Source organism: Dicentrarchus labrax, unplaced genomic scaffold (assembly GCF_905237075.1).
Source record: "Dicentrarchus labrax unplaced genomic scaffold, dlabrax2021, whole genome shotgun sequence".
Taxonomy (NCBI): Eukaryota; Metazoa; Chordata; class Actinopteri; family Moronidae; genus Dicentrarchus; species Dicentrarchus labrax.
In genome coordinates, this window is record NW_026136704.1 from 5,529,439 (window position 1) to 5,552,774 (window position 23,336).

The window sequence follows — 23,336 nt, forward strand, 5'->3', positions numbered from 1 at the left end:
ATATTTTAATGATTTGTTAAAATGCACATTCAATCAGTGCTGCACTTTCAATAATGTCGGATGGCTGTGTCTTTTTAACTGAGAACCCGCCTTAATGGCCTTAATAAGACGTGCTGTCACAGTAATAAGAAGCTGATCTGAGATGGCTGAAGCCTCATCATGTACTGCATGGTAAGAGTGTGTGGGCTAGCTGTAACTTACACTCTTTACAAGATGAATTGTGAAACATGAATATACGATATAAAAATAAAGCAGCAATGGTTTGAACTGAAGGGTGTTTTACATTGCACTGCAATCTGTTTCAATATCCATCTACTGCTAATATTTGGTGGGAAAACTTTGGCCACCATAATGCATACTAAACATGTTATTTGCATTCAAGACATTCTGCTTTTTTCACAACATTTCTAGGTCCCAGGTTGTTAGTTACCTGTTGGAGTGGAGGGAGCTTTCTGCCTGGACCTGGACAACCTGCGAAGCTTATTGTCTGCCTGCCTGCTCTGGTTATCCACCTGCTCTCCCTCCTCACCTTGCTCCTGCCCTCTGATTTCTTCTTTCAGTCCCTGTGACAGCTCTGTGCTCTCCTCACTCACTAATATAGCACTCTGTCCATCAACAGCAGGGGCTTGCCCCTGCCCTTGGGCCTGCTCAGAGCCAAAAAGTTCTTCTGACAGCAGGGCAGGGCTCCCCATCCTGGGAGGAGACTTGGCCTCTATCTCTGGGCTGCCTTCATTGCTTTCTCCCTCGAAAAGTTCTGGAGTAAAGAAGACGGTCTGGTCCTCGTCCTCTTTGTCTTCTTCTGGATTGTCGGCTGAGGGTGGATCGCTTTCACATCTGGGAGGGGTTGTGACTGAAGAAGGCTCCAGAGCCAGATTGTGTGGTTCCTCTGTGATTTCACTGGAACTGTCTGGAGGCCCTTGTTTAAGAGGAGCTGCCAACTTCTGGCTGGGGTTACTGGGTGCTTTTTTAATAAAGACTGGCTTCTTGAAGTTGCTGACGGGGCTGGGGGTGAAAATGCTGTACAGAGGGAGTGCCGGTCTTCTGTGGTGCAACAGGGGCTGTGCTGGAGGACTCTGCACCGTCTTCAAACATTCTGCATCAAGAAAACAAGACATAGGGACAGACATTAACCTTATACTAGCTATACTCTGACAAAGACAACAGAGCAAACAAGAAATGAGACTGGTGTGCAGAGTGCCGTGGCTGTTTTATAAAGAAAGATATAAATGTGGGCTTACGCTCAATATAACCCAAACAAAGGTCAAGGGGATTTAATTAAAAGCAACAGTCCAACATCTGCTCATCAGCTCGCTCCAGCGCCACTCAGGCACGCAAAAGACCTTACAGTAATGAGGCAAGCCACTCAACTGATCCCATGGCCCCCACCCCCAACACCCACCGCTACTCCAAGGGGTGGGTGGAGGGGGGTAGAGGGGGTGTGTGCTACTGCTCCGCTACCACCCCTATCCACCAAACCCCGATTCAACTGGGAAAACAGCTCAACCTCGTCATGACCCCACCGCCCCAAGACAATGGGTGCTCGCCGAGGCAATGTGCAAACACGTCACCTAAGCATATTTTCCCGTGGTGATGTCATGCTCATACATCCTTGAGTGCAGAAATGACATGCACCTTTTGATCGCTTTCTTTTAAAAACAGCGCTGCTTGAAATTTATGAAGGAAGAGAAGGGAGTCCGACCAGGTCACAGACAGAAAAAATTCTATTGGATAAACTCCTGATGTACTTATTAAGCAAAACCTTATCCACTTTAGAGAAACAACGTTATCACATCACTGTCATCAATTAACCAGAATGAAAGCAGATACTAGTAGTAGAATTGACATATTAAAGCGGTATTTTCCCCTACTTATGAATGCACCTAACAGGGTTCCCACTCTTTTTAAGACATCATTTTCCAGGACCTTTCCAGGACATTTTCCAGGAGTTATATAATGTACCGGTAGGCCTAGCCTTGAATTGAACACTCGAAGTGAGAGGCTGAAATACAATAGACAATAGATATACAATAAAAGATTATTTCCAGGATATTTGGTAATTTTAATCAAATTCCAGGTGTTTCCATTACTTTTTTAATTACCTCAATTTTTATTGTACAAACTGCAACATAACTTTAATATTGCTTCCTTCTCAAAATCAAATATTTTGAAATAGTTGTATTAACACTAAAATAAAATACTATTCCTCCTTTTGCAGAGGAGGAATATAGGCATAAGTGAATTGCTTCTAACTATGGCATAGAAGTCCATTGTTGTCCAAAAGCTATTAAAAACACATCAGTGAGCCACACTGTTGCACTGGGTGGTCCATAAACGCACAACACTGTAGTTGATTTTGAAAGTACCCCACAAATGCACTATTTACTCCTGTTTGAGTAATGTTTACCTTTGTGAAAATGACACTATACATGTGAAACCAGGTCTTCAGATCTACATTTTCCAGCACCCAGGTACCATACCATGATTATGGTCTTTTCATGGGGTTTGTTGACTATTAGAAAGATACAGAACGACATCAGCCTGATACTTTACTACAACCCTATTTCTCTGTGATGTGGAAGTTTTTTATCCCTATTTTTTTTTACAAAAACATTAGAGTACATATAGACAAAATTGTCCCAATTATTTCACCATAAAGGTAAAACTTTCAGATTTAAAATACTCAAAAGTGACATTGTTAATAGGCTTTCTAGAGAGTGTGTAGAGAGACCAGTTTCACACAACCAAATTATAAAATTACTGTTTTTTGGGGGGCCTTAGATAAGTCTTGAGATATAATACCCTTTTTAACATTTTAGCTCACCTTCTTTCTCATTTTGTTCAGCTTTCAACTGCGTACGAGAAAAAAAACGGAAGATGGAGGGGCTTGTGTCCTGCTGGGGTTCAGGCGGTTTATCAGATGAAGAGGGTGTTTGAGCTTCTGAGGCCTTGGACAGACCCTGTCCCTCTACAGTTGCTGGCAAGTGACTGTTTGGAGAGGAGAGAGTAGAACTGGGGGACTGAGTGTCTGCAGGGGCCACCATCATCTTCTGCTGCACCTGAGAGAATGCTACCAGAGACTGCATGGCGTTGCCGAAGGTGTCGTGGTGCTGGACGAGCTGGCGGACCCATTTAGACAGACCTGTGATTACACAGACACACACATCAGAGACAAACACTACTAAAAGCCTTACAGTGGGTAACTATTGCCATCTAGTGTTCAAGGTGAGAGGCTGTGCATTTTGTCACATGAACTCTGAGTACCTGTGATGTACTTATTGGGATTATTCCTGTAACGGTCATCCACTAGAATTAGGGCACCCCAGTCATTCCTGTGGCGGATGCACCTGTAAAATGAAATGTAAGGGTTTAGGTATAAAGGACAAACAGCACCAAAATAAATCTCCCATAACACTCTAGCTGTAGAGGACAGATTTACCTCCCCAGGGCCTGGTTTAGAGCTCTGTAGGCCTGAATCTCATACCAACGATGGCCTGGAAGAAGACCTCTGGACTTGCAGTGCTGGTCATTGTACTTCATCTTCAGTTCCACCTGAAACAGGCCGGTATATTAAAAGATGATTCAGGATCTGTGGGACAGTCTTTGGATGCATGTCTCATGATGGGAATTGCTGATTTTATAAAAGGAGTATGGTCTAGACCTGCTCTATTTGAAAAGGGTCCTCAGATAACCTCTGTTATGATTTGGCACTATACAAATAAATCATCATTATGGGGGAAAGGTTGTTTCTGGTTCCTTTAGTCCATCAAATAGTAATGTGACTTATAAGCCACAATCAATACTGGGTACACATTACAACATTTCCATCATCTTTTGGGAATAATGACATTACAAAGTGGTGAAGCAGAGATAACATAGAACTAAAAACATTCAGAGAACTGGAACAGCACTCAGAGAGGGTAGACCTCCACAAAGGCCAATAGTCAAGTCTTCTATGATGTGCAAATCCACACACCCTTCACTTTAATTACAACAGTTTTGTGCAGGTCGGAAAATCTGGAATTCCAAAAACACATTCCTGATTGCTTATTTGTTATATATACCTGATGCATTTGTTTCTACAGTGGTGTTTGAGGTGGCTGTTACATTTCATTGTTTAGTCATGGCACACCATTCATGCACGACAAATTCAGTTCACCAAATACATGACCTCCTCGCAGGTAAAAAGTTCATACTATATACTGAAGACGAGTTTGACCACATGTTTTAATTATGATGGACTTGATCTCATAGTGAGAAAAAAAAAAAGATTTATTTTCAAGCAGCATATTTACTAACTTTGAGAGCTCTCTTTTTTTGTCATACATTATTTACAAGTCATATTTCTAAGACCATCTCATCAACAGATATGCTCAGTTGACAACTTACCAAATAAGGGTAAGACTTTGAGGTATTAAAATGCATCACAAGGCATCCTTGTGGCCTTTTGGTTGAGACGCAATATCATATAATCGGGCATGTCACCCAACTTCTCCTTCTCTCTAGTCTGTCTGTATTGTACATTATTACAGAATAAAGGTAAAATGCACAGAAAAATTGTTTTAAAAAAGATGTTACTGGCTATCGAACAGCTACTGAACATATTGTACTCAAAACCTGCTCAAGAAAACAATAGCTAGAACTGTGGCAGCACCTGGCAAAAAGGGTTTCACGCATGTCTAATGATGGAGAATTAATTGGATTAATCTTGGATATGGAGGGGGAAACCAAGTGGGCGAGGGATCAAGGGCAAACCAAAACCCCAAAAAATACTACTTAGGACCTGAAGGGGTCGGTTATACCTGCCCTCATAGACAGATGTGTTCTGAAAGGGGAACAGAGGGGCTAAAGAGAGGCCATGACAGAGTAGAGTGGAGGAAGGAGGGGGGCAGACAAGGTGGTCTAGGTGACATGAAGCATCCCTGCACAAAAATGCCAGGAAAGCACCCATCCATTTGCATCTGTCGCTGCTGATTTTAGCGCTAACCTTTCAGAATTGACAAGTGAAAAGTTCAGCTGGCGTCTGACGGGATGCCATGCAGGGCAGCTTGCTGAACGGGGCTTTAACTGCTTTTGACAGGTACCGTGTGTTCGCCCTGAGCCACCAAACACGGGGCCGTGGCAGGTACAGCCTGTTCCCTCACGCGTATCACGCAATGCCACTGTGGCCTCTCTGGGCTTGTGTACATAAACAAACAAGCGGAGTCACAGGAAACCACAAATGTCACCCCAAAGTTGGACTATGACTAATAACACCTCACCTAAGAAGCATACAAACAACTGAGCAACACCTGCTACCACAGGAAACCTCAACACTGGAAGACTTTTATAGCATGAATAATGAAGGCAGGCAGGTCAGGAGATTTAAAATAACAGGTTTTATCTGCGTAAATTCAAAAGTAGTGCAGGCTGTCAATGGTCATATAGCCATATCACAGGATGTCTTGTTAATGCTGCTGGCTTCATGGTGAGCTGTTTGCCAATGTATGAGACACCAGAGCAGTTAAAGAATCTACTTCTAAACCCACAGCTTGAACAGAAAGGCCAGTAGCCCCGAGCCGGCGGTGTCATCTAAATCCAATCACAGTCTGTTTCAGCGTTCGAGCCATCACATCCCTGGTCTGAACCATGTCACTGTCCAATCTAACATGACAGCTTGCATATGTGAAAAAGCCAATTCTGGCTGCTAGCAAATCCGCAAATGTGCAAGAAACCACAAGCTAGAAGGGATTAGTTAAAATGTCAAGAGATCACTCGCTTGCTTTGGCCTTGTCCTCTACAGCTACCTGTTCATCCCTAAAAACATATATTTGACCACTAGGCATGATTCGCAGCTGAGCGCATCTGTTTGAGCTGCATTTTACGCAGGGTGTGTGTGTGTGTGTGTGTGTGTGCGCGTCAGTGTCAGTGTGCCCGCCCCTGGCAGTCCGGGACATCTTGTGCCTGTCACTGAGATTGCTGAGCGCCTCATCTGCCACATAAGACTGAGCTGACAGCTGAGTGGCTCGTCTTGAAGACAGTGTCCACATGTGTGAGTGTCCACATGTGTGTGCGCACACGCACACACACACACACACACACACACACACACACACACACACACACACACACACACACACACACTCACAAGGGCATTAGACTATCACACTGCTTTCCAACATGCTTATGGATCAGCTCACACTAAGGCTACACACAGAATCCTAGTTGCTCTTTGATAGTTGATTTTAATGTTCCGCTAAAAAGTCCACTTAACTTGGGCCATCAATGAAGACAAATTAAACCGTACATATCAAGTTTACTGTTTCAAACAGCATCCATTCTGAGTGGCAATGGATAGGGACTCGAACATGGTTGTAGAACTGTTGGATCTCAGTCTCAAGAAAGGTTTTTTAGGTTTTTGTTTTTAGAGTTATTTCAGTCTTGTGGGTGTTTTGGCAATTTAGCTAGGGTTGTTTACTAAATCATTGGTGTTCTCTGACTCGTCTCGGTGTTGTGGACTTCAACATGTCTCAGTCCTGTAAGTGATTTGACTCAGACTTGTCTCAGTCTTATGGGTGTTCTAACTGGTCTCTGTGTAATTAATGGATATTCTGATTCCAAATTGTCTAGTTCTCAGCCATCAGTCTAGACCACGTCCAGTTTGCTTATAACACAAACTATCTGATTTGATCAAACTATAATAATCTATACTATAGTATAGATAAATAATAAAATAAAAATCATGAACAACATTAAGACAAAAATATGAAGAATACCGAATGGTCACAGGTTTGTTCTTTGCTCTTTGTCTTGAGCCCATATGCAATATTCCCTATCAATCACATCTGTATAAAAAGCTGCATACAGTGTACATACAACTTTTCTTCTATTTATTCTCTTTGTCTTGTATTTCTCTATTCTGTTTTTATTTAGAGTGTATATCTGTTGTGTGTTGTACCTGGAGCTGCTGTAGCGAGTGAATTTCCCCAGTGTGGGACCAATAAAGTCTATCTTATCTCAAAAAGACTCAGTCTTTATTCAGACAAGGACCATTTTGGACCCTGTCTTGACTTGATTTCAAAACTGCCTGGACTTATTTAAATTTGACTTATGTGGTTTTGACTACAGCCCTGGTAACAAACCTCAATGCTCCTATGGTACCGACTGAAACACACTGTATGCAGAGCACCACGTATTGAAAACTGTCAGGGACAGAAAGCTTGAATTGAATTCCTGGTTAGATTCATAGCCTCCTTATATAATCTTTGGCTTCTTTTCTAAATGAAAAAGTTGTAAAAAACACATTTATATCTGAAACTAAGGTATTATAATAAGTAGGAAAAATGTGAATTGTGTTTCCCAAAGCCCAAGGTGACATCAACAAATGTCTTGTTTTGTCAACAACCCAAAGATATTCAGTTCAGAACACTGACAGTGAGCTGATAGGAAATGATGGAATGTGTTGGTGCTGTAAGGGTGTTAAAACAATGAATTTCATGTATTTTAAATCAAGAAGATGATTGTATATATGTATAAGCTGCAGAGCACACTGTCATAAAGATCTAAAGAAATCAGGAAATATTCACATTTGAGAAACTGAAATCATTAATTTAATAGCTGCCCAATAATCAATTAATCAACTAATCGCTGCAGCTCTAGCAATACAAATCGTTTTGGTATGCGTATTAAAACTTTGTATTGGTCAGAAATAGTATGAAATCAATTTTAAACAATACCCAGCCACAGTAATGAATTATGTGAGAACCAGGGCGTAAATAAAGGGTAACGGGTAAATGAAGGATGGAACACGCATCAGCTAAAAAGAATGTTGACTAAGAGCTCTTTCTAAAGCTGGCCTGTGGTGCTGACAAGGACAGTACAAGTGGTGATCATGTATTATATAGCTTTCCTTCAGTGGCTGATGATAAAGCCATATGTACAGTGTGCCTGGAGCATTCATCACCGTCTCTTCTTGACGATTTCCATAAACTCTTCAACATTCCTCCAAAATCCCCTTTATCCATCCATTTTACATGCTTGCAAGGTCTTTAATAAAGGGCAGCAGCAAGAGGTTGGCTGAGCCCTTCATTAAACTAAGAGAAATGCTTTATCAGTTGTAAGTGTCTTTTTATTGCTTGTTAAAGCCACTTATTGTTTGACTCACTCACGCAGGACGTGACTGTTCACTGTAAAACATGCCATTGGAAAAACTCAACATAAATGTAATTCCACCTTTGGCAGGGCTTTCTCCGCAGAGGACTTTTCAAGTTCAACCTTTGATCTTTGTCACAATAACACAACAGGCCAGTAAAATGCCATGCTATGTGCTTAGGCTGTAGCGTCTGAGAGTTATGCCTGTCTGGGAATGCAGGCCGTGCAGGCATCTAAAGTGCTGGGGTAGTTTAAATGGAGAGAAGCTGGGCTTACACCTCTTATCCTAGCAATGGGGTGCTGCCGTGTGAGTGTGGCATAGAATGAATGAATTAATATGTCTGGGTCCATGTGTGCTCTTATGAGAATGTGCACATGTTAGCACTAGCGCATAGAAGTGACAATGTAAGAACACATGTAAGTCACAGGTGTGTATGTGTGTACTAAGGAAACCATTTTCAACGCAAGACATAGGGTGTAAATATGACAAGGTGATAATACAAAGCGTTCATGCAGGTGAAAAATAACCCCTGACACATTAACACTGTAAAAATAAGAAACATTACAGCTACTGGTGTGTTGAAAAATGTAGGGTTTCCCACAGTATAATGCAACAGAGGCTCACAGCATTAAGACCGCCAGAAGGAATTATTACACTTATGAAATCCAGTTTAACCTGCAGAGAAACATAGCAGAGAGAGCTATATCATATATTATATATATTAGCCATGTATGTAGTTTGAGATGCAGTTGTTTAGACCATAATGTAGTCACTGAATTGATCAAGAGTGGACTCACAAGACAGTCTCTAAACCAGGGTTAGGCAACCTGCAGCTCCTGAGCCACATGTAGCTATTGAGCCCGACTCCAGTGGCTCCCTGTGGCTTTGACAAAGAATGATATGGAAATAACATTTCCCCATTGTTGTAGGCCTTAACATTCTTTTACATTCAATTGTAAAAATTGATACACACTTTTAACATTTTGACAACTAAAATCTGCATCATACGTTACATCCTGACCCACTGCCCTTTTCTACATTTTGCCAAACCTCCATAGCAGTGACTGCTAGTCTGGAGTCTCTCTAGCTAGGCTAGCTATGGACTCCAAATCCAAAAAAAAGAAAACTCTCAGAAGAAGAAATTATGTCTGTGGACAGGTTTGTTTGTTTTCAAACAAAGACTGAGGGCTTTTATTTCAGCTTTCGTTGCTGAAACTGGGTGGAAACAATTGCAGAGATTAAAAACAACCTGCATTACAATCTTCAGGGCGGTGCAGAATTGTGTGCATGTAAACACTGTCGTACCATATAACGTTGCTTGGGACATCCATTTTCAATGTTTTAAAAAGCTCTTTCCATATTACAAAGTGAGTCGCTATACCTCCAGTTTGTTTCACTAAGGAGTAGAATGGGGGACAGCAGATTTTCAGGTAAGGTGTTTCCTTGTAGTGAGTGGTGTCCTCGGACGTTCTCGCCGCTGTTGAAGCAACTACTTTACATTTAGAAATCCCCAGACGATTGGTTGGCGCTGAGATCTTCGATCATCTGGTATCGCAAGACTATCTGAGGTGATGCATCAAAACTTTTCTTTTGGCATCAAAACTTTTCTTTTGGAGCTTTGGAGGCAGGGCTCCAAAAGTTAAACTTTACTGTGGTGGCCATTAATGCCAACAATTTTAACGGTTACAGTTTGTGGCACTTGGAAATCAACCCTTTTTCTTTCACCATTACAACATAACAAAGCCCAATCCAGTGTTTCTAGAACACGCAGTTTCAATAATGCAACACTTTTCAGTTGCATCAGGAGTCTAAAAACGCACCTAGTATAGATCCCAATATAGAACCATACAGAACAATGCATCATTACTCAGAAATATGATGACCAAAGTGAGGGTAAACAGAATCCTGAAGTCCTTTTCTAGTATTGACTATCCAGTAGTGGATGCACCATTACATGTGCCTGTGTGTGTGTGTGTGTGTGTGTGTGTGTGTGTGTGTGTGTGTGTGTGTGTGTGTGTGTGTGTGTGTGTGTGTGTGGGCGGCGTGTGTGTGAGAGAGAGAATGTGCTGCAGCAGTATCTGTGCTAGTTCAGCATGCTACAAGGGCTAGCTGCATGGCTTTGACAGTCATTAGTGTCAGTGTCCCCATCCTCTCAGCAGTGTAATAGGGGTTAGCTCAAAGACCTTTACAGCCCCCAGGGTTTCTCTGGGGGCCACACTGCCTCTGCCACTGAAAGAGGAGATAACAGGAGGAGGAAAGGACAAGTACAGAGTAGAAAATGGAGACTAGAATCTGGGATGTTACAGGCATGGTCTGTTACGTCTGATCATAAGCACCTATACTAACTAATTAAATCCAACATACATTTCTAAATTAAATATTACCTTTGGGAGGCATAATGTCTTAATCTCCGCTCGAAAGCCATAAAATCACATTTGCAGGCAGGATGAATAAAATGTATCATAAGTTTTACAGAATGGAGGATTAATATTTTTTACTAGCTGTAGTTTGACAGGAGCCAACATTCATGACGTATATAGTAGTGGTCAATATCTCTTTTTAAGATGCAAAGACATGGATCTAAAAAGAAATCTCAGCAATACTGTAACAGTAAAATCCACGCTTCTCCTCTCAGTCAATGAGTCACACAGACGAGACACAGTCAATCTGCATTTGACTGATTTATAGAAAGATACAAGATATTTCTATTCGTACCCAGACCCCAGTCCGCTCCAGCTGTTCCACACACCTCACCTCTAAAGCACAGAATTGCAGAGAATGAAATGAAATACATTCATTATTATTATAAAATAGAGAATTAGTTTCAGTTTAAGTTGTCTGTGTCGTGTTTGCACTCTATGGTGTTTAAGTGTCATAACAGTAAAGAAGTGGAAGGACAGGTAAAGCATAAGACATCCTTCCCTTAGTCCAAACTGCTTGATCTGGATATCCAGAAAATATAAATTTCTTCTGTTCATTTTCTTATTTACTCGCTTATTGAAATGATGACGTATTTTAATGGTAGTCAAGGATGGAGCTTAAAGGCATACTATGCAGGCTTTGTCCATTGCAATTTAAACTGTCCTCTCCTCCTCGGTACGAGTAAGCCAGAGAGAGAACTTTTGGTCGAGATGTATTGGTTATTTTCTAATTGTTTCATAGCAGATACGTTCTAAAGCACAAATAAACACGGCCATGCCCCTGCACAACCTTGCCAAAGGTGTCTTCAGTCAAACAGACAGGGAGCAGAGACGTAGACAGCGATGTAACCTGGTAACCCCAGACCCTGCAAACTTCCCAAAAGCAGATGCCCAGAAACGTCCGGAACACAGCAATATAAGAAAATACAGGCAGAGGACTGCAGGGTCTCTGCAGATACAGACACTGAAACACACGAGTGGTGATTGAGAGGCTTTGTTTGTAAAAGCCTATACATTGGTTTTTCAGGGAAAATCCTGCATAGTATGCCCGATGACAAAAATGAAATAAAAGGCGTGTCTTTAAAAGGCAGCACATAGTCAAAGTGTCAGCAGTCACAGCCATCAGCTTTGCCTTCCTGATCCTACAGCAGCCACAATCATGACAAGAGATGTGGCAGAAGATGGCGAGCTCTCTGAGGAGCAGAGCACGTGTAGCAAATAAACAAAGGCTGTTGATGTGGAGCATAGAATATGTCATTAGAAATGCACAGTCTCTTCACGCGTGGTCTGCTCCAGCTTGGCCCTAACTAGCTTTGGCTTCCTCAAACCTCCCCCTGGTGTTCTGCTCCAGCCACTCATCTCCTGTTTTATCCCACATCAGGCACATTATTTTACAGGCTTAATGCAGCAGGGTTACACCAAAGCATCACTTTCATGATAATGTACATTGACTTTAAATAAAGAAACAGGGCTATTTGTCTTAATGATGACATGTAATTGTTCTTTTGTGTATTTACTGTCTTATTTTTGTGTTTGTCCTGTTATTGTGTCAACCAGATGAATAAAATAACACCATATAATGTAAAACACTGTAAGCTACTGCATCCTTTGAAAAGTCTACCACAAGGATCTGATTATTCCTTTTCCAATACCAAAGCAAGTACAAAATCTTTAAAACCCCATAACAGACAATGTGTTACTTCATCTATATTTTCTGACTTCCCTACCCTGTCTGTGACACTCAACCTTGGCACCCACTGGTTCCTACTGAAGATGTAGATCTTAACCAAGAGTAACAAATACATAGTTTTCATTTTTAAAAAGCCTTAGTAATTTCACGCTGTAGTATTTAACAAACCTTACTCAAACAAGAGGAAATAATGCATTTGTTGGGGACTATTTTCAACTGCGGATTAATCCATGTAGTGCTCTATTGAGTATTTCATGGGACAACAATGGAGCTATATGGCACAGAGGGACACTGCTAGCAATACTTGTTATCAGGATACATTCATTGTTGGCTTTGGTGTTTTCATGGAAAAATATTACATTATTATAACATCCCCAGACTTATCCTTTAAATATGTTGGGTTAAGCTATTTAGCCTCCTTCCAGTCTAGTTTAGTGCTATTGAACTAGACTGCTGCAAAACACACACGTTCTTAGCAAATTTTATTTTGTCATTAGAGTACTTTTTTTCTTCATTTAAAAGTCTGATATTTCCATGAGATATGTTTGCTTGATCTCCTATTGTAACCCAGGTGACATAATAATAGGTAGATGAGATTCTAATGTGGTTGGTCTTGGTCATGGTCTTCGGTGGTCGGGGTGAAACATCAAGAACTGTTCCCAGTCCATAAAATTAATTTTTCACTAGTTACTGGGTATTGGGGAAGTGTTTCAGTGTTCTATGGCAGTTCTATGGCAGTGTAACAAAAAAATATTTTCACACAATGTTAAACTTTTTGATCTAGTGCTACCATCAGGCACAAAATATCAGCTAACAACAGCTTGGGCTCACACAAAAATAGTAAATTAAAAAAAGAAATCTGGTAAGAAAGACGAAGCAATGCCCTGAGAGCTGACAGTGGTGAAACTGACAGCTTTGGCTAAGGTGAAAGGGTCTGGGAAGCTTCAATCACCCACACATCTTGCCACACTGACAGAACAGGTTAGTGAAAGCTTCGTCGTGCTCTGACAGGAGGATGTGGAGGAGTAAAGGGGAGGAGAGGTGGGAGGCGGGGAGAGAGTCAAACTTAAAGGTCAACTTTATCTGCTAAGGATGGGGCAGACACAGCAACATCGCTTTGGGATTTTTTTTACGGATCACCAAAAAGAGATGCTCTTATTTGGTGTGGGTTTGTGTGTGTGTGTGTGTGTGTGTGTGTGTGTGTGTGTGTGTGTGTGTTTGTGCATGAGTATGTCTGTGAGATATGTTTTTGTGTTCACGGTATCCAAAACATTGGTCTTGGCCAAAAGAAATGAAGTCATTTTACAGACACTGCTTAGACTAATGTTATCATGATACCAGTTTTAACAACACCAGTACAGCATCGTCAAAGTAATAAAGTTACGATTTCTACAGGCAGCAACTTCAATCTGCAGATAGAGATGTACTTTAGATGATGCATTTGTAGCGGAATCTTTAAAGATGAGAAGTTCCATGAAAATGGTGAACCTTTTAAAGCATGTAGTGATTTCCACTGGTTAAGATACCAGACATATTTGGTCTACACCACGTTAGTCTACAGTAGTTCATCTAGTGTGTAACATTTGGTCATGTCTGGCACAGCTTTGCTGAAATGCAAGTCAGTGTTAGGAAAGCCATGTCTAGCACCCATTTTTGACAGTACAGGTTGCCCAATACCACACAGATATTTGGTCCTGTACACCACGAGGTACTGTCTCTTTTGGCTACCATTTTGTAAAGAATTTCTATTTCAATTTGTTACACAATCGTAGCTTACAGATGCACACATTTTTATAGCTTTGGGAGTATGATAGTTGACCCTTCATAAGTCCCGCCCATTTTTTTCTCAGCTCTATCAGAACCATGGTCAACTTTCTCCTTTCCTGTATTTAGATATCTGTAAACAAAAGTTCCACTAATTCCACCATGCTGGACACAGTCAGGCTCTAAATTAATCTCCAGTTTAACGACATTATCTAAATCAGAGGTTTGCAGAGCACCGAACTGTTGTGAAGTAACCGTCACAAGTCACTTCCCCTAGCCATAACCACCAATAAAACCATACATTTACCTGTTTAAATATTAAACAACCTATGAACCATTGGTTAATGAATTCATTAATTAGTGAGCTTGAGAGGTACTGTTAGGCTGATTTTTTTAACCTTTGGAAGGTTCATTGTTTCACCCTTCTCCAGTCTTTATGCTAAGTTAAAGTTAAACTGGTCTAAACCACTTATCCAACATGTAAATCTCCAAGAGTTTGGGCAGAATATCTGCAGACTGTTGTGAATCTATTTACCTGGAGGTCTTTGATGTTTGGGAAGGGAATTCCAATGGTGACCACTGCCCTGGCATTGTCATCTGTGAAATCTAGTCCTTCACTCACTTTACCCCTACAGACAGCTATCAGCAGTGCACCATCTATAACAAAGAAATCACATACAGCATATATCATTACAGTAAATGACAAGTAGCATGCAGTAGAACTCCAAACAATTACTATAACCATTCTGTTGAAAATGAAGATGATGTCAGCACTGAAGCAGTTGTACAAATGACAACTTAAGTTGAGAAGCAACATTACCATTCTGGAAACAAAAATGTCTAGAGTGTGAAAACTAGACTAGATCAAATAATCTATTGCAGCACTAATTAACTGAGAACAGAGCACCAATCATGCTGCTTTAGAGTGATATAGCAAGACCAGGAGCTGGTCCAAAGGTAAGCATGATGTTTAACAGTCTCACCTCTGTCATCACAGTATTTGATGGCATCGTAGTACGTCTGAAGCAGATCATCAAAATCCCCTTTGCCACCACCGCGGGGCTCTGTGATCACAGCTTTCTGTTGCTCTAGCTTCTCCCACAGACCAGTCTTGGTCCATCTGTCTCGCAGCTTGTCCAGCATCTGATCAAATCACAGGAGGCATGTTGGAAATATAAAGGTTTGCCTAGGTTTTCTTGAAAAAGTAGAAATTGATCACATTAAATCTGAATCATGAGACAACATGGCTAACTAAGAGCAGACACTTTGGGATTGTTCTCTCCTACAGAAGACTCTCATGGTGAACACACCCTGCTTGCATCTTCGCAAACTAAAGCAATGTTTTTGTAGTATAATAGTTGGGCAAACTACTGTCTACAATATAGTACGTGAGCTGGCATATATGATAAATGATCGCTGCATATCTTCATCTGCTTGACACGCCAGAGTAAACCTAGGTTTTCATTAGCCATGCTAGCAGCATGGCTCAACAGTATGGATGGCAATGTCAGTCTGTCCATCACTTTGATCTAGACCAAATGTAAACCTGTTGTGATGTCATCCACTGGTTTGAAGTCTAGAGTTTGGCATTATGGTCGTCACCATGTTGGGTTTTCGGAGCCAGCAGCAGTGATGTACTGCGTGTTAAGTTGCACTCATTGGATGCACACTTTCAAGTCATCCGTAGCAGGAAACAATGACAGTTCACTAAGTCACACATGTTCTTGTATTACAGCTAAACAGTACACTAAAATATAACAGTTTGACAGTTTGATCTGAGTGTGGTGCGTTGAGCTGAACGGACCCACAGAGAATGTCTTGTCAAACACAAGGTAGCCACGCCCTAAAGTATACCCTACTTTATCGTCTATTTTAGGCGTAACAAAGTAACAAACATAATGCTGTATAGCAGAAGACCATAAACTCATTAGGAAACTGTTTACTGAGTTAATAAATCAAGTGAGAAGTAGGGTCATTCCTCCATAAGACTACATACTATCTGACTTTTTTGCAGTCAGTGGAGCTGCCTCGTGCTGTCTATTACATAGTATACATGTTTAAGACACTTGTGCGTGGCTTCAGTTCACAGACCTGGAAGCTGTGTCCACTTGATATACTGTCTATGGTCTAAACTGAATTATCTCAATAACTACTGGATGGATTACCATTATTATGTGAGGGTTTGCTTAGAATCAGCTTACTGTTAAAACAGACTAACAAGGATGGTGTTCATTTGGTAATGTGAATGTGTTTAATTTGACTAGTACCTAGTAAATTACACAATCAGTATAGTGAAAAGACAGTAGGTGTGATGGGTTGATGATATGGGATATTTTGAAGGTCGGAAGTTGGTTTAAATAAAGACAAATACAACCTACAACCAAAAGAAAAAGAAGACAAGAAACAGCTTTTTCAAGGAAATACTGTGTGGCAGTGGGCCAAATGTAACTGCATGTCATGAGAAAGCAGAAGGTCTACATCTTCAGAAGCTGTAAAACTGTAGGCCATGTAAGTTACTGTAAGACATGGCACTGTAACACATTATGACACTTTCCAATTCAGAAAAATAAAGCTTGCAACAAAGAACAGGAAGCATTTAGCCTATGTTTGCTTCTGTGTCTTCAAACAGCTTGGATTTCTTTTCTTTACCTGCACCTGGCAGATAGCTGATGTGTTTAAACCCCCTCTGTAATAAAATCACTGTTCCTGTACTATTGTTAGTGCAAAAAGTCAGCAGCTCTCAGGGGAGGCACATTGATCTAAAAGCCTTCATCCTAGCATGGCCCCACTCATGTCTGTGCCGTGCAGATTATATCCTTGAATAAGCATGGCTTCACAATAAAAGAGCAGCTTCACTGGATTGGAAATGTGTTAGAAGGGTCAAGTAGAAGTTCTTCTTGTAGTCAGCAGGAAACTTCTCAACAGGCAAATAGTGTCAACCTGTAAAGTCTGAGCCTGATGTAACAGTACACCTATTCTGTTTACCTGCATGAACACCCAGTTCAAGTATTCCTCCAAACACCACACCAAGCTGAACAGACATCTACTCTGCAGGTTTTGTGCAGTACAGAGGCAACCAGCGAAGGCAGACAGGGAAATGAAACAGCATGAGAGCGTTGATAGTTTCTTGCATGCCAGTGTGATTGCCTCGTAGTTGTGAAATGAAGCATGGGGAAGATTTCATCAGGTTGGTGCCTCCTCAAGCTAGTGAGGCCGGGACGTTTGCATCAATAAAACATGGCACATTCACTGAATATGCAGTGTTACATCGACAAGGACCCCCCTTACGTGCCTCTTCAACTCAGCAAACTGTTTGTCCTGCAATTGCTTTCCAGTGAAATCTTGAGCGGGAGATGAATAATTCATCTTATGTACTTTAGGCAGATCTACCACTAAACAAAACAGCCATTATCTGCCAGGCTGCATTTGGAAAGGAGCTGATTCCACAAGGCAACGAGTACGGAGGAAAAATGCACTCACTGATGGAAGTTAATGACATGGTCAGTAAAGACAGAATCAAGGATCGTGTCTTGAAGCCAATCATAGCCAATCATATCTGCAGAACATTATTTACGCCAAACTTTTTTTCATTTCATCATTGGCAGAAAAGGTTATTAAGTGTATTTTTAGCAGAGAATACCTTTAACAGCTAAGGTAATTTTAGGTGAGGACCAGATTGTGAATAAAGTATAAATAAGTTGGAGGACTTGCAGACAGGTTCCTTCTGCAAGACATTCCCAGTTCACCCTCACTGCATGTTTGGGTTTGCCGGGTTTGTAAAGCAGAATCCCAGTCACATGATCCAAGCCATCGCCATGTGGTACTCAAAACATAGGTCTGCTCTTCACTCCACCTATGTGCGCCTAAATCTTCCACAAACCTAGGAAAGCTACTCCACATGCCCGATAGTGTGCACAACAGCAACGCTGCTGAAAAAAATTCCAGGGGAAACACTGAACCAATAGTTCAAATTGTCAAACAACAATCCTGCCGGTGACACTCAACTGCACAGAGGTGAATTGGAACTCAACCATCGGTGCCTCAGTATTCCAAAACCTGCATGCCACTTCTCACTTGGCATCTCCGGGAAAGGAGAGCCCCGGATGCCACTGTGTAGTGGCAAGCTCAACTATATGTTTCCAGTATGGCATTAACTCCAGCACCTTTCCCACCGGAGAGGTGACATTCCAGGCCCCAAGAGTGCGTTATCTTTGCTAGGGGTTGGCATGGCAAAGCTTGTGCTATTGCATGCCACACAATTGGAGACATTGTTATTTCTTCAGGGCCTAGTGAGTTCAGGCCAGGCCAGTAGACTCAAGAGCATGCAGCCCTTACAGGCCTTGCTCCAGGAGAGGGCCCAAGTTCCCTAATATAGGCAAGCATAGTTCTAAAGGGGTCTTTTAATGACTCCTCTGATCCCACACTGGTTTGTCCCAGGAGGCCTCAGCATGACCTGTTGTCCCCAGGCAGAGTTTCAAGGATTTTCAAGGAGTTTCAGAGATTCTCAAAGGGAAAAAAAGTATTCTTGATTCATCCAGTCACTCAACTGCACTCCACAGTTGAGTTTTAACTAGAAACACTGTGCTCCCTAGTTGACTATACCGCTTGGCCACAATATACATGAGTCCTTAAAAGGTATAATTTGGATGATGGACGGGGGTGTACCTAATAAACCGGGAAAACAGTGCATAATCTGAAACAACAGACCTGAAATAAATACCACTTTTGTGGGTGAAGAATTAGGTACACTAACAACATAGTAGAATTCAACACAGGAGCACAAATTGAATCCACTGAACATAATAAGTATTTTTATCCGTGTTAGTATGGACAGTGATATTTGCAGGTTGGTGATTTGCATTACATTCGAGGTGTTACTTGTATTGCAACAGCCAGCACTGATGTAGGCCATGTACATGTAGATCACAAGACTGGTCTGATAAATCAAACTGCATGGATAATGTAGGTGTGAAGCCGAGCGTTTTATTGTGCAGTCAAACAGATCTTTAGCACCTTCAGCAAAGGCTTTCAGCCATGTGAGTGTTAGACACTCAACACAGAAATTAAAGACAAAAATTACAGACATGAGCACCTTCATGAATAATTTAGGGACAACATCTGACAGAGACCTGGTGTTTAGCTGGAAGACTGGGTTGGGCTATAAAATGTCAATATAAATGCTCAACTACACACCTCTTTGCATAATTTCAAGACAAAAAAAATTAAAATAGCAGGTAGCGGTTATTCAAGGCCTGCCTATTTAACATTCTGAGGCTGCCATAAAAATAGTAAACTAGTAAATTTTGCTAGATAGCTAATGAACGATAAAGTAGAAAAGCACTCAGCGAGTGCAGACCTCCACCAAGGCCAATAGTCCAGTCTTCTATAATATGCACACCAGTCACTTAAATTACCACGAGTTCTGGACTAATCCAGAAACATCACATTCCTGATTACTTGTTTGATACATACCTGCAGCATTTGTTTGAGGTGTTCTTTTGTATGTTTAGTCATGGCACAACATTCACTTCAATTACAACCAGCTTACGCGTGCAAAACAAATTCAGTTAATTTTGCAAAAGGAAAGTGAAAAGTAATTTGTGTATGTGTCCCGTGATTAGGATCTGCTCCAAAACTGAATGGGTTGCTACACCCTGCCACCAAGTTTCATGATAATCGGACCTGTAGTTTTTCAGTAATACTGCTGACAGACAAAAAAACAAACCCACAAACAATACCGAAAACATAACCTCCTTGGAAGAGGTAATTATATTTCATTGTATTCTAGAAATGTATATATTTCTGAAAATGTATAATGTCTGAAATAAAGTATTATCAGGAAAGTACCACTTAATTTACACATATACAGGCTTTATTTTGTAGGCATATTGCACCACAATTACTTCTACTTGCCTGAGATGAATGGACATTACACTAAAGCTCTACAAGCTGTACAGGAGTTCAGTGTATCTCTGAAACATAAGCTATTATTCTAGTTGTTTTCAGAAGATTTGTCCTTAACAAGAGATCTTAAAAGAAGCGGTTATGATGCCCAGGCAACATAAATGGGAATGAGCAGTATTTAGCACATAAGAGGACACAACAAAGTGTGAATAATTCATTGCCCTTTCTAGGCATGGTAGGTTCAATGCTCAGCCTCTGCCAGTGACACGGTAAACTGGGCCAGGTCTTTCTGCCAATTGGGACAGGGTGGTGAAACAACTAGATAGAAGCAGTGAACTGTAGTCTTTCTCGCACTTTTACACTTCCCCTCTCTTCCACCCCTTACTATCTTCCCCATCTTTCACCTCCTCTGCATCCGGCCTCTCTCTATCTCCTTCCCTGCGTCCCTGGTGTCACTGAGCTGTGTGGCGACACATTGCAGCTCCTCCAGTGCCTGCTGAATTATGGAAGGGGTTTAGAGGCGACGGCATTAATGAAACATGCAGCCAGGAGCCACATTTCGCAGTGGCGAGGGGAGACGTGTTGTTGCGGTTTAAATTATTCAGCCCCAAAATATCACAGCAACCATCACGCCAGGACTGGTGGCAAGAAGCCACCTGCCACCTCTGGCCTGCCACTCTTCCCTTGTCTGCTGCTCTACACATCCCAGTCACACTGGTGGTGACAACGGAACGCTGCAAAAACACTGCCTGCTGCCCAGAGAAGAAGACAGTCACTGATAGGACTTTCTTTTTATTCTTTAAATATATATCTCATACCTATTTGATCGGACGTTAACAGTCCTTACCTATACATATGGGAGGGTTTCAGATCATTATAATTTATGATCACAATTTATACATCAGTTTATACACTGTGTATTAAAATACAGTAGTATTTATTAATAAAATGATCACTGCTCTACAATCGACAGTGTGAGAACCGTTAGATGTGAAATATAACAGAATGTCGATCAAATGCATTGAAAATAAAGATTGTTAATGTTGCTATTGGACACATGATATAACAAAATCATATTATTAGAAAATGTGGAGGTTTTATAACATGGCGGCAAATAATATGAAATATATTATATTTATAATATATAAATATTTGTAAAGATGAATCTTCTGGATTTATGTTGGATTGCATTAAAATGAACTACAGTGTGTGTGAAAAGAAATGAAAGAAGTTGTCTCCCATTGCAACAGTGTGGCTCACTGAACAATGGAGCTCTATGTTACAGAGGAATCAGACATAACAGGCTTAGGATTCACCAGGGTGATTGGATGAATATATCAGCTATCGGCGATTTAAGTCCATCGGTGATTGTTTTTTTGGGGGGCGACTTTTCTCATTTTATTTTGCTAAGTGAATGGCCTGCTTCCGAAGAATGAGTGAGAAGAAAAAAGCATGTAGCCAGAATATTTTCACATTTAACTTGATGAATTAGCTCAACCAAACCAGATTTTGGTGATTGTTGGACTTGCAGAAATATATGGGCAATCGCCAGTTGTGGGGCTGACGGTGTTACCAAACAACCTTTAGGATTTATAGAATAAATATAGATTATCTCTAGCCTTATCCCTTAACAATGCATTCTCTTTAGTTGCAGTATTATATTACCCTTATGCAATCACTGCATCAAGTCAGCTACTTCATTAGTTAATTCCTGCAAAATTGATTAATCATTAAGGTATTTATCTAACAAAAACATAAAAGATTCACTGGTTACAGTTTCTCAGACTTAAGCAGTTGGCATTTTTCTCTGTTTTGTGTCTTTGTTGAATTTTTTGGAGGAGTGGGGTTTGGACACAACAAGCAATTTGATCATCATTTTGGACTTTTGATTGAATGATTAAGTGATTAATAACCAACAGATGAATCATTTCAGGCCTACATTTGCTCCAATATCAGCTCTAAAGATTCCATGTTATGTTTAATTATATTTCAAACACACTGACAGCTACAAATTGCTACTATGGTGTTCTGTCTCAGAACAAGGAGATGACTGAAGCTAAATCTGACCTGTGATCTTTAAGTCTGAAACTCTAAGCCTCCCAAAAAAGCTCCAGCTTAGTCAAACACTAGTAATCCTGAAGTTTCCACTGTAAAAACTCATATAAAACATCACCTAAGCTCTAAAAAAAAAGCAGGAGGGATATGCTACACTGGGCAAATTGAACCATGAATCGCAAAATGCTCCCAAACACAGACAGAGACAGCCTCACTTTGAAATAACAGTACTTCTGGACCTGTGTGATTGGTGCTTCAGATGCCCCTGAGCTGCAGAGGACAGTGCGTGCCGGTGGGTGTTCGCGCTGCAGTCCGCTTTGACTTTGATTTGACACATGCTCGGCGCAGCCCAGGCGCCAGCGCTGGGTGCGTCTTCACACAGACAGCGAGGCGACATCACCTAATGGCCCTTATCTCAATCTCCTTTAAAAGCATCTTGTATTCCCTGCCATCTTTTCACCTCTGCAAAACCCTGCTTTTTTTTTAAATAAACCATCAGTCCCCCTCCCCAGTGGAGCATTGGTCCCTTCCTTTGGCGGCTGGGACCAGACTACAGGGCCCGCTGTGGTTTTAATGGGCATTAACTGGTGGGCTGTTGAGGCTAAAGTGCTACAAAACCACAGCACTGGTGCAGGCTCTCTGGGAAAGTGTGTGTGTGTGTGTGTGTGTGTGTGTGTGTGTGGGTGCGTGCGTGCGTGTGTGACCGTGATTACAGGCATACCTTGTGTGTCCGTGTATCTTAAAAAAAGAAATCGAGCTGTGTGCTAATGCCCAACATTCTCTTGAGTTTTCTTTGCACTCATTGGACTGCAGTGCACCAATGCCACTGCTGGGAAGTGACAACAACAACCAAAATAACACATTATTGCCAGCAAAAGTCAGATTTAGATTGATTTTATTACTAATTTTACTACTTGTGTTGTTCTATCTGCCATGCCATAAGAAGATAAAACTGAACTTAAACAGTGCCAATGCATCCTGCTGTGTAGTTACGACTTTGTGTCTTTATGTGTGTGTACGAACAGAGCCTTGAGGTACACCTCCTTGACCATGCACTGAGAAAGTGTATGAGGGGCTGATAGCCATCACCTAGACACATTGAACAGGGATGTCTGGAGATGACCTATCCTCCCTGCATCGCCTGCGCACACACAAACACACACATCACAGGGGCAGACGGGACTCAGCGGCACCAACGAGGCCTCCACGGGCTCCAATTAATACCCCAGCCCTTCATATCCCCTCATCTCCTCATCTTTAAGAGCTGACTGCAGATTAAATATTTATGCATCAGCATGGAGAGAGAGATAGAAGACTCCTACACGGCTATCAATAATAAAAAAACATCCCACAGCTCATAGTCGCTCGCTCCTCG

The 23,336-nt window shown here is 41.3% G+C and overlaps 1 protein-coding gene across 2 annotated transcripts in view; it reads right to left on the bottom strand.

Moving 5' to 3' along the window:
* Positions 1 to 23,336, bottom strand: part of brip1 (BRCA1 interacting helicase 1) — a 46,898-nt gene that overhangs the window by 261 nt on the left and 23,301 nt on the right. For both annotated transcript variants that reach the window (XM_051398071.1, XM_051398072.1), the window contains exons 15-20: positions 14,986 to 15,145; positions 14,538 to 14,659; positions 3,437 to 3,549; positions 3,262 to 3,344; positions 2,822 to 3,139; positions 1 to 1,093 (exon numbers count right to left, since the gene is read on the bottom strand). The exon at positions 1 to 1,093 is cut by the window's left edge and continues 261 nt beyond it. In XM_051398071.1, the coding sequence (XP_051254031.1) occupies positions 423 to 1,093; positions 2,822 to 3,139; positions 3,262 to 3,344; positions 3,437 to 3,549; positions 14,538 to 14,659; positions 14,986 to 15,145 (1,467 nt within the window). In that variant the 3' untranslated portion in view covers positions 1 to 422. The remainder of the gene's footprint in view (positions 1,094 to 2,821; positions 3,140 to 3,261; positions 3,345 to 3,436; positions 3,550 to 14,537; positions 14,660 to 14,985; positions 15,146 to 23,336) is intronic.